The sequence below is a fragment of the Emydura macquarii genome, unplaced genomic scaffold (genome assembly GCF_026122565.2).
Source record: "Emydura macquarii macquarii isolate MOO-44397 ecotype Brisbane River unplaced genomic scaffold, CSIRO-AGI_Emac_v2 contig_2417, whole genome shotgun sequence".
NCBI lineage: Eukaryota > Metazoa > Chordata > Testudines > Chelidae > Emydura > Emydura macquarii.
Window position 1 is genome coordinate 663,258 of NW_027132554.1, and position 13,927 is coordinate 677,184.

At 51.3% G+C, this 13,927-nt stretch overlaps 1 protein-coding gene across 1 annotated transcript in view; it reads right to left on the reverse strand.

Annotated features, from left to right (window-relative positions):
• NPDC1 (neural proliferation, differentiation and control 1) overlaps positions 1 to 13,927 on the reverse strand; it is a 108,173-nt gene that overhangs the window by 4,672 nt on the left and 89,574 nt on the right. Inside the window, exons 3-8 of the mRNA XM_067561476.1 lie at positions 5,936 to 6,031; positions 4,497 to 4,673; positions 3,960 to 4,026; positions 2,341 to 2,425; positions 1,973 to 2,052; positions 1,550 to 1,646 (exon numbers count right to left, since the gene is read on the reverse strand). Coding sequence (XP_067417577.1) covers positions 1,550 to 1,646; positions 1,973 to 2,052; positions 2,341 to 2,425; positions 3,960 to 4,026; positions 4,497 to 4,673; positions 5,936 to 6,031 — 602 coding nt within the window. The remainder of the gene's footprint in view (positions 1 to 1,549; positions 1,647 to 1,972; positions 2,053 to 2,340; positions 2,426 to 3,959; positions 4,027 to 4,496; positions 4,674 to 5,935; positions 6,032 to 13,927) is intronic.

The window sequence follows — 13,927 nt, forward strand, 5'->3', positions numbered from 1 at the left end:
TAATGGGCTGTAAAGATGTAAGGATGACCCTTAATCTAGGTCCTGATGGCCTGGCAGGGACAGCTATTACCATGTGAAAGGCTGCACGAAAGCTCCCTTTCTGATGCATTGTGCTCCTCTTTGCACCCCGGCTTGGAACAAGGCTGGCAAGGGCTGCCATGGGTGGGGGGCCGACAGTAGCCCCGCCCAGGAAAAGAATCGGGGGGTTCGCACCTGAGGTTGCCTTACAGTACATCAGCCACAAAAACTCCATGTGGGGCATTTACACTGGTCAGTATCTCAGGGGGAGCAAACCCGGTTTCCTTGCCTGATCTAATCACTATCACCCCGGGCCCCTGGCCTAGTTAGCTGACAGATAGGAAGCGCCTTCACTGCCGAGCAGTGGGGAAGAGATTCAGAACAAGCAATGCCAGGCACAACCAGTGACTGGGTTTCCACCCGCAGGCTGAGGCCTGGTCTACCCTTAAAATTGGATCAACATAGCTACAGTGCTCAGGGGTGTGAAAAATCCACGGCCGTAACTACGCTAATCTAACCCCAGGCATAGCCGCGGCTAGGTCCCGTTGACCTGGCTACTGTCGCTCGGGGAGATGGAGTTCCTACAGTGACGGGACAGCCCATTCCATCAGTGGAGACTGCATCTGCACCACAGATGCATAGCTATGGGCTTGTCTACACTCAAAATGCTACAGTGGTGCTGAAGCAGCGCCAGCAATGGGAGGAGCTCTCCCGTTCACATAGTGAATCAGCTTCCCTGAGAGGCGGTAGCTTGGTTAACGGAAGAATTCTTTCCCACCGGGGAAGTTAAGTTGACCCACTTACGTCACTCAGGGTGTGAAAAATCCACCCCTCGAGTGACATAGTTAAGCCGACCTAACCCTGGTGTAGACAATGTTCTTGGGGAGGCAGATTGACACGCTGACAGGAGAACCCCTCCTGTCCCTGCAGTGAGCGTCTACGATGTCGCATTTCCTGGGAAGACCAACCCTCGGTTTTGACTTTGGTAATTTCCCTTTGAAAGTTTCGACTGAACTGAGACATTCCCGCCAGACATTCGGGTTTCATCAAAGCGGCATTTTCCGCCGGGAAAACCGTTTCGTGGGGAAGTTTCCAGCCGCCGGCTCTACTAAGCAGCAGGGTCTGGATTCTGAAGAGGATCATTGGAAGCGTCGTGGGGGGCCGCCTTCAGCTTAGGTTGAATCGGGCACTGGTTGCAGCCTGGTCTGCGTGAGGGGAAGTCGGGAGGAGGTGGGGGTCGGGATCTCAAGCAGGAGATTTTGCACGAGGGCCATTTGAAAAAGGTCTCATTGCAAAACCAGTCAAATCCTTCTTTCTAAGGGAGAGGATCTCAGAACTGCCTGGAAGTTCATCCCAAATGCAGAGGTCCCGTTTCTCCTCCCCACCCGCCCAGTGTCTTAGGTCAGGTCTAGGCAGCCCCCTGTGGCTCCCGAGATAAGCTCACACAGGTTCGGAGGCTGAATTGTTGCAAGAGCACACTGAGAGACTCCTGCAGAGAGGGGCAGAGGAGGCACACACATTGCCAACTTACAGGAGCCAGCCCCGGACACTCGTACACGGTGAAATCGCCATCTTCGTTCTCTTCGTCAGAGGATGCTGAGTCTGGCAGTTTGGTCTCCTCTTTATGCCTGAAAAGAGAGAGGCACGTGGATATGAGGGTGAAATCCACAGGGGCAATTTCCTCTTCAATTCAACAACTCTCCAGTGGCAACAATGCAAACCCAGCACTGGCTAGCAACGCACACCCTCCAGCTACAGGGTTGGGGGTTCACAGCACCATCCTGCAGGCACCCGCTCCCCCTGCCCAGGCATTTCCTGCACTGGGAACTTCTGCAGAGAGCTCAGGGTCCTTGCTCTTGACGTGGGTGAGCCTCCTTCCAGACTGATCCTCCTTAACAGCCGGCAGCAGGCAAGGCAGCTGCTCTTTCTCTGGTAGCGGGAAGGAGCCACTTACTTTTCCATGGAGAGCATCTGCTGTTTTTGGTGCTGGTAGTGATACATCTGGGCGCTCTGAGCCAGCTTCTGATCCCCAGGCTTTAAAAGAAAAAACAGGAGATGTGAACACAGGACTCCAGAGAGTGGCTCGCTTTCCATGGCCCACAGAGCCTCCGATACAGACTGAAGCCCAGACAGAGGCCAGGATGAGAGATGGGTTTTAGCATCGAATGAGAGATGGGTCTTATAGAGGACTTTTAAAAAAATATACCTGTATGCCCCCCCCCCCCCCTTTACGTTTCACTAACCCCTGCAGGGCTTGCTCAGCAAATACAACTGCAAGTGACAAAAATGGACCACACGGCCAACAGGCCCCAAGCAGCTCACCGAGATCTTGTCGTACGGCAGGGGGCCGGGCAGCTTCTGAACCGGGTAGTCCGTTTTCTGAGCTAGTCTGATTTCCTTCTGCAGCCTACGGAGGGGAAAAGGCTCTGGTTAGGCAGGAAGGACTTAAAGGGACAAGCCCTTTCAACCGTTCCCCCTCAAAACCAAGCTACCACAGCTTGCGGCTGCAGCAGCAAATTCCAACCTCGCCCCTATACTGAGCTACCTAAGGGCCTGGGCTCAATCAGCAGGGCAGGCCCCTACACACGCGCTGAGCTGGCTGGTTCTCACCATGCAGGGGGCACTGAAACACAATCCTCCCACTCCCAGGCCTGGAGAGAAGCAATCATGTACATTTCAATGGCCTGCCTGTTCTCTAGAGCCAAGCAAAGAGGCCAGGCCCGGGTCAGGAGCACCCGGGTGTAATCAACGGTCTGGAGAAGGCGGATCGGGAGCTTCTGTTCTCCCTGTCCCACCGCACAAGAACAAGGGGGTGTTCAGTGGAATGGAGCACAGGAAATTCAAAACCGATAAAGGGAAATTTGTTCACTGACTTGCGGAACTCACTGCCACAGGCTGCCATTGAGGCCAAGACCTCAGGGACCAGAGGTTGATATGGATAACAAGAACGGAGTTCCCGTAGCTCGTGCAAATGAGTGATGGAAGGAATATTAAATCTCATGCTTTAGAGTGTGAGCCCATCGCTCTCAGTGCTGGAGCACAGGAGGGAATCTTCAGGAGAAACACATTATTCCACATGGGCCTCCTACGTGGTTTCTTGCTCCTTCCCCTGAAGTATCCGGGGCTGGCCACTGTCAAAGACAGGCCACTGGGCTAATCCAGCCGAGCAGCGCCCAGGTTCTTTCGAGTGAACGTCATCCATTGCAGCGTCAAGCCATTTAACAGGGCTCTAGTGACCACCTGCGATCAATGCAGCCTTTGTGACGTTTGCATCTTCGGAGTGATTGGCAGGTGTGAACGATTTAGTCCCCACAAGAAAGAGACCCCTTATCTTAAAATAGGCCATGATGCTTCTAAAAAACCCAAACCAACACCAGGATTGTTCTCCTGAGTTTCCCTTTGCGTATCTCTAATGGCAACAGCCACGTCACTTCAATTCTCTGTGTTTATTTTTTTTTTTTTTAAACAGTAACAACAAATATTTGAAAAACAGTTTGACCCAAATCGTAGCATAGTTTCTCAGCAGGGCTGCGTGGACTGGGCCAGGATGTGTGATCTGCCCCTGGAAAGCAGTGCAGGAGGCTTCCTGGTTTATGGTGGCTACCCTGGATCCTTATGGATCTGGTAAGCTCACTGGCTTTTCTACCATAATGGGACGCTGATCCAGGATGTAAGTGTCACGGCAAAGCAATAAGGAATCAGATAGTGTCGGAAGGAGCCTGTCTGTCTCCTAGAATATATTTATTGGCTGTCACAAGTTACCGTCTATCTAAGCAAACAGCATCTCTCTGCCTTCAAACTCTCACAAGCAGCTGACACCCATCCCCCCTGCCTCTGGAGCACCCATCACCACTGTGCCTTACACAGCGATGGGTGTTAAGTATCTGACCGGACGCGGGGCCCACTCTCCCTGCTGCAGGACGAGGTCCCTATCCACTTACCTGCACCAGCAGATCGCAGCCACAATTAAAGCAATGATGCCGGCGACCGAGAATGCCACGATCATCCCTGCAGAGGAAGGAGCACAGTGCAGAGATCGTCAGCGGGTCAGGTTCAGCCCACCCAGATGTTACTGACCAAGACGGCAGAAAACGGACAGAGAGGGTCCTTATGGGCTGTGATGGTTTGCTGGTGGGGGCTCCCTCGCTGCCCTTTTGAGAACTAACCCCTCCGTGCCTTGTAACCCTGCTGGGACCTGCTGCTCACATGCACCCACAGCGCAGCAGCTCTGGTACAGTTATCGTGCCAGGTACGTACAGCGGTAAACCCCCATGGACGCAAACGTTGCGGGACTCAAGCAGTCTGAGTTCCATCTCCCCCACTGGGAAGCGCAATGAACTTCCAGGAGAGTCCAGCCTGAGCTGCAAAGCGCCTCTTCACAGCCCGACTGCCCCATGGCCCCTCACAGACACAGTGGCAAGCCTAGGGGTGCTACACCAATCCAGGGCCCATCCTGCCCTTCCAACGCCTGCACCTACCGAGTATCAGGATGTCATTTGAAGTGACGTGGAACACCTCCACCGGAGAGCTCTTCACTGGCTTGGTGGTAGCGGGGGGATGAGACGTCACAGCCTTGTGGCTCGCTCTGTTCCTCGGGAGGGATTCCCCTCTTACCCCCGGGGCTTCAGGGTGCTTCCCTGCCGGGGCCAGGGTCTCTGCGCAAGAAAGCAGAGACCAAGAGCATCAGCAGACGCAGCGTGTCCCACCAACACCCAGCTCGGGGGCAGGGAGCGGAGAGATGGGCAAAGAGGCGAAACCAGTTGCTGTGTCCCGCAAGAATAAAGGTCTCCAGAGAAGATGCCCCAAGTTCGCTACCCCCAATGGTGTTTAATGTCTTACTGCTGACCAGGAGGCATGGTCTTGCTGTTCACGAGGATGCAACACAGAACCCCGTAACATACCAACTGGAAAGCCTGCAACATACCCCTTACTAATAGAGGGGCTAAATCCTGCAGCCCCTAGGGGAACTTAACTCCCACCGTGCTCCATGGGTCGCATGTTACAACTGCAGGATTGGGCCCCATAGCTGGTGGGGGAATCACTTACCAAAGAAATGTGAAGTCAGCAGCCGCTTTCCTTTATTCCAACTCTGTGCCCTCCCCACCACCCCCCATTATAAAATACAGCCATAAAAGGAAAGTTTATTGCCTTGGCATCAGCAGTTTGGGCACCTCTTCTGTTGGGAAATGAGGGTAGGTGGCAAGAAATCCCGGTTCTTGGGATGGAAAAGGGAAAGAGAGAAGACAAAATTTCCAATGTAGGGAATGTATCTCCCACAAAGCACCTGCCTTTGTGCCAGTCATCAAACATGCTCACTTCTAGAGCATCCTTCATCTAAGAATCTCAAGGGAGAGGTCATCCTTCTTTTACAAATCATGAAACTGAGGCACAGAGAGGTTAAGGGAATTCCCGAAGGTCACACAAAGTTGTGGTGGAGCCAGGAATAGACACCGGTCCCCTGCTCTAACCACTAGCCTGCCCTGCCCTGCCATGCCTAGAGGATGAGTGTCTCGAGTTTGTTTCCAAATGAGCGAGCGCAAGTGTTCTCCAGGCCCTTGGCTTTGCTCCTGCTGAATTCAGGAGCCCCATCATATGATGCTGGCAGAGCAACGAAAACTCCATGGCCTGTTTTCTCCCCAACTCAGCCACCCAGGAAATGCCAGGAACACCTCCCTGGAAATCTAGTCATTCAGGACAGGAACTTAAAACAGGGAGAGCAAAACTGAACCTTTCCTAAGCAGGACATTTCGGAGGGGGTGCGTTTATTTATTTCCCAGGTTTCGGCCTTTGCAAGGAATGTCTGAGTTGTTGGTTCCAGGGGTCTAGTCTGAACATTGGCCGTGGAAAGCAGTGCAACTGCATGGAAGTGACTGAGAAAAAAGGCTAAGGAGAGCAGGAAGGCAACGTCTGGACTCACCATCCTGGAGCAGATGGAGGCGAGCCGCATCCTGCCTGGCCAGCACGTCGGCTAAGAAGTCGATTTCTTCTTCTAGGTTGGGAACAGAAGTTCTCCCTGAGGAACAAAAGAAAACCAGCGTAACGTTCACTGCCACGGCGCATCGGGTCCTTACAACGCCCAAAGGAATGGTCAGCTGCCCACAGCAATACACGCATTATGCAGGCCAAGAACCCAGCTCTGTGGCTTGAGAGCAAATGAGAACTCAGAGCTCCCGCGGGAGCAGTATCCACCAGCAGGCAGGTCTGAAACACTCTGCTGCTAATAGGGATGCTAAATCCTGCAGCCCATAGGTGAGTGTAGTCTATGGGACTTGTGTTAGGACTGCAGGGTTGGACCTTTAGCTGGCGAGGGAACTGCTGAGACGAATCAACACCCATCCACTTCCCTAGCAAGTGTCTCACCAGCAGCAGTAAACTGGCCCCCAATACAAGAAGCATTGGCAAATGCCAGGCAATTCTCACTGCCTCCCCCAGTCCTGTAATGGCTGAGCCCCCCAAAACACACACAGATAAGCCCAGAGTTGAGGGGCTGGGAGCGTTCACCTCTTCCCCCTTCTTGAAAGAGATTTTAAGCCCAACTCAGAAAATCCCACTGGCTGGCTGGAAATATTTCACTGCTACAATGGAATCAGAAGGCGGGGGTGAGCAGAAAGGAAGTCACAGTCAAGGAGAGCCTTGTGTACAGATTTCCTACATTGCAATCATAGCTGTTAGGCCAGACCTTGCCTTTATGGATTTGATCTAATGGGGTTTATCTGGGACTATCAGGGCGTATCAGACACTGAACTAGTAAGAACAGATATACATTTTTATTAAAGCTAATGTTAAAAATGATCAAATTCAGAAACTCTTTCTTTAAACTCTATACATCTGGATAGAATGCATACATTATCCTAAAGTGCAGCGTTTGGTTTGAAAAGTCATAAAGCGACACCCAATCTTAACCAAAAAGCCAAGAAGAATATTTGACTGAGAAGAAAAACAGGTCTGTTTAGAAGCGCCCTGGGAATTGTCCCTTTGCATTTGTTGGAGAAAGACAACAAACGAAGAGGTAGAAACCTTTTACATGCGATAGCAGCGACTGTAGTGTCTCTCTCTCAAAATCAAACAGCCGGCGAGGGAGCCGGATGCGTGGCTGGGCATCAGAGGCAACGCTCTAGGACTCGTAGGGCAGACTGGGACCAACTAGTATGTTTTAAACACAACTTGCTCTATTGATACAAGATGCAAAGTCCTGTTTAAAATTGTGTTCGATAACAGCACACCCTTTTCCCCTACTCCAGACGTGCCCCTAGCATGGATGCTGACCAAGTTCTTTGCATATTGGACCCTGGATATTTATCTAGACACTCCCCCTTGGAGTTCTGGAGACATCTTCCCTGGGGCTTGCTCTGAGCTCGCCCTCTGTCATCAGAACTTCTGGGGGCATGCAGGAAGCCCTCGGAGCCGGTGACCATTTTGGTAGCACTCAGCAGAGGAAGAGGCCATCTTTGTATTGAGAAACAAAGAGGATTTTAAATTTATTTATTCCCATGGAAGATCATCACTGGACAGTGTCTCCTGGGCGGGGCAGGGGATGAGTGAAGACACTTTGCCCTTCCTCAAGCTCCTTGGATGAAAGGACATTTTACATGAAGGATTCTCAACTTTGGAATCCCCCCTCCCGCTCCAGAAGCCAAAACCAGCCCGTGGCTTGACAAAGCCCAATTTTTCCTGGGGGCCGAGGAGGGTTGAGAGGCGCAAGGTGCTTCTTGGGATGGGTGGGGTCATTTTATTCCCTCATCCCAGCGTTCTCGGCTCAGGCAGGTGTTCGATACCGGAGCCACTGGGCGGGATGTGATAGCCTGTGTCAGAGAGGATGGCAGACTAGATAACCACAATGGGGTGTGTGTGTGAGCGAGAGCGTGAATTATTGATCTCGCTGGGCTCACTGCCAGACGTTTGATGGTTGTGTGTGCACACGACTTGTCGGTTGTGTGCTGGGCTGGAGCGTGCACTATTTATCAGAGGGTCTCAAAGAGCTTCCCAAACATCCGCATTCTCAGCCCCCACAGGCGTGGCATTCTCCCCAGTTGTGCAACAGGGGGCGACTGAGGCACAGAACCACACCGAGACGCGGCCAAGGTGCAAGTCAGTGACAGGGCTGGGAAAAGAAGCCAGGAGTCCTCCTCTCCTGCTGGGACAATGTTCCCCTTCCATGTCCATCCGCCCTCCCTCCCTTCTATTTACAAACGCTCGCCTGGCTCCCCAGCCCTGCAAGAGACACAGTCTGTCAGCCACACAGGCCACTGGATATTGAGGTGAACCAGAAATTACGTAGAAAGGGAAAACCAGAGGATGTTGTGAAACAGAGCCAGCCAAGGGAGGAAACTGAAGTGATGAAAGTCTGGGGAGCAGCAATGCCTCCTGGGAACACTGTGAAAGGGCCTTTCCCCGAAAGGGGACCCGCAATAATGTTTCTCAAGTCAATAACCGGAGGTCAGGGCCCTCCCTCGGAGCAGGCCTCTCCCGCAAGGCTGCAATGGACGGGGTGCCTGGGGCCGTAGACCCTCCATCTAAGGGCTGTTTGCACAGAGAAGGCGATCTGTCCCGGCTCTGAAGTTACAGACACCAGGAGACATGACGACAGATGAGGGAGGGGGAGGGAAACTCACAAGAAGTGAGGGGAAAGGGGACCAAGGTGGGGAAAGGGGCCCAACACCCCAACAGTGACAGGAGGCTGCAATCCAGTCCTGCCCCCTCACCCCCCGGCCTCAGCTCTCCAGGCAGGGTCACTGGCCCTCGCAGCCCCCCACACCAGAGTCTGTACGTTCACAATGGACCTCCTGCTCGGCCCAGAAGGCAGGGCGATCTGCAAGCTCTCGGTGGGGGAGGAAGCGGGTAGATTGCGAACTCCGGCGTTCTCCAGGTCCAAAAGGTCTACCCAATCACGGGTGCAAGCTAACATGAAGACCCCAAAAGTGGGGCCTAGGGGTCATTGCCCCCCTGCTGACCCTGCCTCCGTTCACCCCGGGAGCCAGAGGATACAGCGAATCACAAACCAGGGAGTTTCCCACTGCCTGAGTTAGACACAGAACCCACCTCCTGCCCCTCGGGGAGGAGTGGGGGGAGATTTGCCTTAATGCTGCCACTATCTGATATTAAACCTGCATCCACGCTGCACCCCGCACACCTTAGGGCAGAGGCTCCACTCAGGGCTCCCCGTCTCTCACGCCCCCCCCACACTTCTACAGCCCAGAGCATCGTCCAGGCGTGCGGCACGAACGTGGAGAGCGCCCCAGCTGACTGCAGCTCCTTGCAGGCTCACACTGAGAGGGGGACCCGTTGAACTGCAACAACTGAAGCCGTGGGGGCCGCCAGTCAGCTTGGGCCCAGCATGCGTTCCCTATTGGGCTCCCGCAGCCTCTCCACCGAGCGGGAGGTGGGCATTGGACTCAATTATTGGATTATTAACAACTGTGTTTTTAGCCCCGCAGGATGCTTTGCAACCAAATGCCAACAGAGCTGTCTGGAAGCTAGGAAAGTTCTACCTGTTTCCAGTGGGGAGGAATTGGGGTCTTGGCATCTCTTTGCACATAGCCCCCTAGAGGTGGGAGGCACAGGGTCTGCCCAGAGGCTTGCAGACCAGGTGGGATACACGACATGATGCAGGGAGTGGGGGGGACAGTCGCCCGCGATAAGGCAATGAAGCTCAGGTTTGCACATGGCCTTAATGCTGTCTCCTGGCTTGGACAAAGGGATTCCTCCCCAGAGGAGCACCACGGGGCAGGGTGCGTCCGTGCAGAGAACATTGGCCAGCTGGGAAAAGGGCCAGTCTCTATGCCCAGTTGTGCTTCTATGTTCAGTAATCTGTGGGTCACAAGCCTTCTAGAAGAGAGCAGGGCTTGAGGGAAGGGCAGCGCTTTCCTGTGGGATACGCCTCTGACGGGTGCACCCCAGGCCGCTGGAGCACCGCTCCCTCCCCCAGCAGACTGTCCTGGGCAAAACATTTCCAAAGGGAAATGTGTGATCGGGCACGGCCTACGGGTGATCGGGGGCTGACGGCGCTAAGCCAGCCCGGCTCTTGGATGCAAGACGGGCGCGCTGTGCAGTCAGCCACACCTCGCACAGCTGCCAGATCCCATCGACTTTAATGGGCGTTGCGGATGCACGGAAGGTTCTGAAAGATCAGGTCCGGGGTGTTGTCTATAGGGCAATTGCCCATTCACGCCCCATCCCATCATCCCTTGGGAGCAATCCTGGCCTCATTCCCTATCGACACGGCTCCCAAACCGTCCAGAGGTGGCAACGCTCTGCTCCCGGGTTCTCACCGCGTTAGCTGGTCTCCCACCGACCCACACCTGCTGGGTGACGAGGGCCATCTTGCTTTTTTCAGGGGGCATTTCTGACTCCGTTTCGTTAGCGAAGGTCAATCACCAGCTCTCTCTCACGTGCTGCTAGGAATACAGAACCTGCGTCTGCGACTGGTTGGCTAAGAACTGTGCACATCTCCCCCCGCCCTCCCACCCGGACTTGGGTGTCTGTTACGTCTCTAGATTGTGAGGTCCCTGGGGCAGGGGATGCTGTTGGCGGTGTACTTGTACAGCATCTAGCATGACGGGGCCTGGCCTGGTTGGCCTCTAGGTGCTACTCCAACATCCACGTTAAATAGGGGGAATATTAAGAGGCAGATACGTTTACAGCCAAGTATCATCCTTGGAGCTTTAAAAACAAGACGTTCCAACACTGCTCACACAAGTCATTCAGTTACACAACCATGCGCTGCCTGCTGCTGAAATAAAGCGGGCCTGGCCAAACCCCATGATGTGAAACTCATGCTGGGAAGTGCTTGTTTTTGATTCATTGTGCAAAGGCTGCTTTCACTACTCTGGGTGCGTGTGACACACACACACACACACACACACACACCCAGCCACCCCCCACACACACCAACCCACCCCTGGCATTTGTTTCACTGCTTTCGACTTCAGGGAGAGCTCGCCAGACGCATATCAGAGCCTGCTATTCAGGCACCAGGCTTTTAACAGGATTAAACTCAACTTCAAAGCCAGAAGATGTTAAACGCTCCCTCTCTTTTTTTCTACCTCTCAATTGCTTCATTCAGCCAGGGCTGTCCTCAGTGGGGAGCCTCGGAGGATGAATCAAAACACACAAAAGAGGAAGCGGGGCAGAGGCAGGCTCAGCATCTGGATAATTCAAGGTTATAGCAATTAAAGGCCCCTTTGGAATTTGTTGTCACTTTGAATGTTTGGAAATAAGCATCAATTCCCTCCCTGTGTTCTTGTTCAATAGAACCCCTTCCCCACCCCCAAAACCTAATCCCAATGACTCAACATTGCTATTTGTGCCAGTCCAGCTGATCAGAGACTTGACTTCAGTGTGATTTAAAACAGAGACAGTAGGAGTCACAAACATTGAAAGTTGATTTTGTTAAAGCCTTGCAAATCTTTATAGTAGATGCCCTTAAACTGGGTTAACCCTTGCTTCCGTCAATCTACGTTGCATCTGTTGCTTTGCCAACTCTAGCCATTGTACTGGGAGTTCTGAGTCACAGATTTCCAGGCCAGAAAGGAGGACTGCCATCACTTAGTCTGACCTCCTTTGTAACACAGGCCAGAGAATTTCCCCAAGGTAGGTAACTCCTCTTTGAACTACAGCATGTTTCTCACAATATTTAGTGTTTTCCTTAAACCCCAGCTCCCAGTCATGTCATTTGTTGAGAATTTCAGCTTCCATTTTAAAAGAAGTATATTTCTAGCTCTCAAGTTTGCAGAGAAAAGCCTGAACATCTGACTCAAGTGCACCCTTAAAGGTTCAGAAACTGGAAGGAAAATAAAAAGAACCCTAAATTTATTATTCTTTAAAATTGCATAATTTTTAAGGCAGTCTCGTGATTCTAGGGGCCTGAATAATGGTTTTTGAAAACCCGGAGTTGACAATACTGCATCAGATTTACCAACTTAATCTATACTAATTTAAGCAAGGGTTAACCTGATTTAAGAGCACCTGCATTCAATGTTTGCACAGGGTTTAGCTGGATCAATCTAAAATCAGTTTAAAGAGAAACCAGTTTCACTACCTCTCTGTGGCCTTGTCTATATAAGAAATGCACCAGCTTAACTACATTGATTTTAATGTAATTGAGTTGCAAGCTAGACAGATTTAAGTGAGGGTTATGCTAGTTTAAAGGCATATGTGTAAGGTTTTGTACAAGTTTAAATGGATTTTAAAAATGTATCTGGTTAGTTAAACTGGTGCAACGTTTCTAATATACACAAGGGCACAGACTGTATAACTGGAGCTCTCTCTTTAAAAACCAACAGCATCAGCTCATCCAACCTGTATCTATTTAGATGACATCAGAGGAGGCTATTGGTAGAGCAGCAAGAAGACTAACCCTTCGGTTAGATTTAGAGTTGATAGAAAGCATGAAATAAATCATTTCTCTCTTTTACATCGGATTCTATCAACACAATAACTATTTATGCAGTGATTTTTGTCTTTGGCACTCTTTGGAAATCAGCACGTGCTCTTTAGCTGGTAAGGCTCTAGCACCCAGACTGGTCAGTACCTGCTCAGATGTAATGAATTACGAATCTAGGACACAGGTTTACGTTTAAGCATGAAACTTGCTAAGAGCAGAGAATATGAAATCCAAATGCCTGGAAAGAAAGCAGCCCCTGCATTTAGCTCATATGACATCCATGTAAGTGACTTTTCTAATTTGCTTTTTAAAAGTGACTATAATCCACAAAGTTCCATTCTGCATTGCATTGTGTTTATTAAAATGTTTTTCTTTCAGTCCAGAGGGGCAGCCTTATATGTCTAGATCTATTGAAACGTGGCACATTCCACAACTCCACCTTACCCTATTGTGCAGATGTTACTGCAGAGGTGTGTATTTCAAAGGGGATGAATCTGACATCTATATAAATAAATGTGGGCGATTAGACAACCCATCAGGGTGCAGAACCATAGGATCAGCTGGGGAAGACAAAAGGACTTCTTTTAAACACAATGGAACTTTAAGCTCGGATCCCAAAAAGCTTTTACCTCTCTTAGGAGGTGTCACAGGAACCACAGTCACCCCACAGGCAAGCCCGAGTCAGTTCCTGGCAGGATAAGTGAGGCACGAACGGGAAGGAGGAGAATCTACTCAAACATACCCGCCCCCCCATGCCAGGAACTACTAAAGGCAAAGCCAGGGTTACTGCTATGGTGAACGTGGCTGTCTCTAGCACATTTAGCACCTGTTCTCCAGTAGTTACAGCTGGCAAAGGGTTAAGTGCTTGCATAGACAGGGCTCAAGGATTTCCAGCTCCGTATCAGGATAATGTTCGGGTTGTCTCTACATTAGGAAATATTATAAGCATTTCTCCGTACCAGGGCAATCCTACAGGGTATCTTTTGAAACACAGTGCGCTCACCATGGGCCTGCTTCTGCTGCCTGTGGAGTCAATGGGGCGTGTGTCCTGGAGGTAGGATATTTAAAGTGAAGTTTTGGGGTTTTTTTTAAATCTACCTAGCATTTCACTAGTGATGCAGTTTGCTTGTTGCTTCTCTTTCAGGTCTGCCAATCAAACCAGGCTGCTCAGTTACATGGTATTTCTAGGCACGTCCAGGTTCCTTTTACCTAGCAAAAGGGAGGCAATGGTTGGGGCCCACGCGCTGCAGGGGAAGGTTTGTTAAAGACACGCTTCCACTGGAATTTTTAAAGAAGTATGGAAACGTTTTTATTGTGTCTAAGTTTTATAGGGTGACCGGACAGCACGTGCGAAAAATGGGGATGGGGCAGGGGTTAATAGGCGCCTATATAAGAAAAAGCCCTGAAAATCGGGACTGTCCCTATAAAATCGGTCACCCTAAGGTTTCACGAACCTTTAGTTTTGCTAAAGCTGAATTGTGGGCCAGACTACCTCTGGCAGCGTCCCTTCAAAGGAACGGGGTTTAA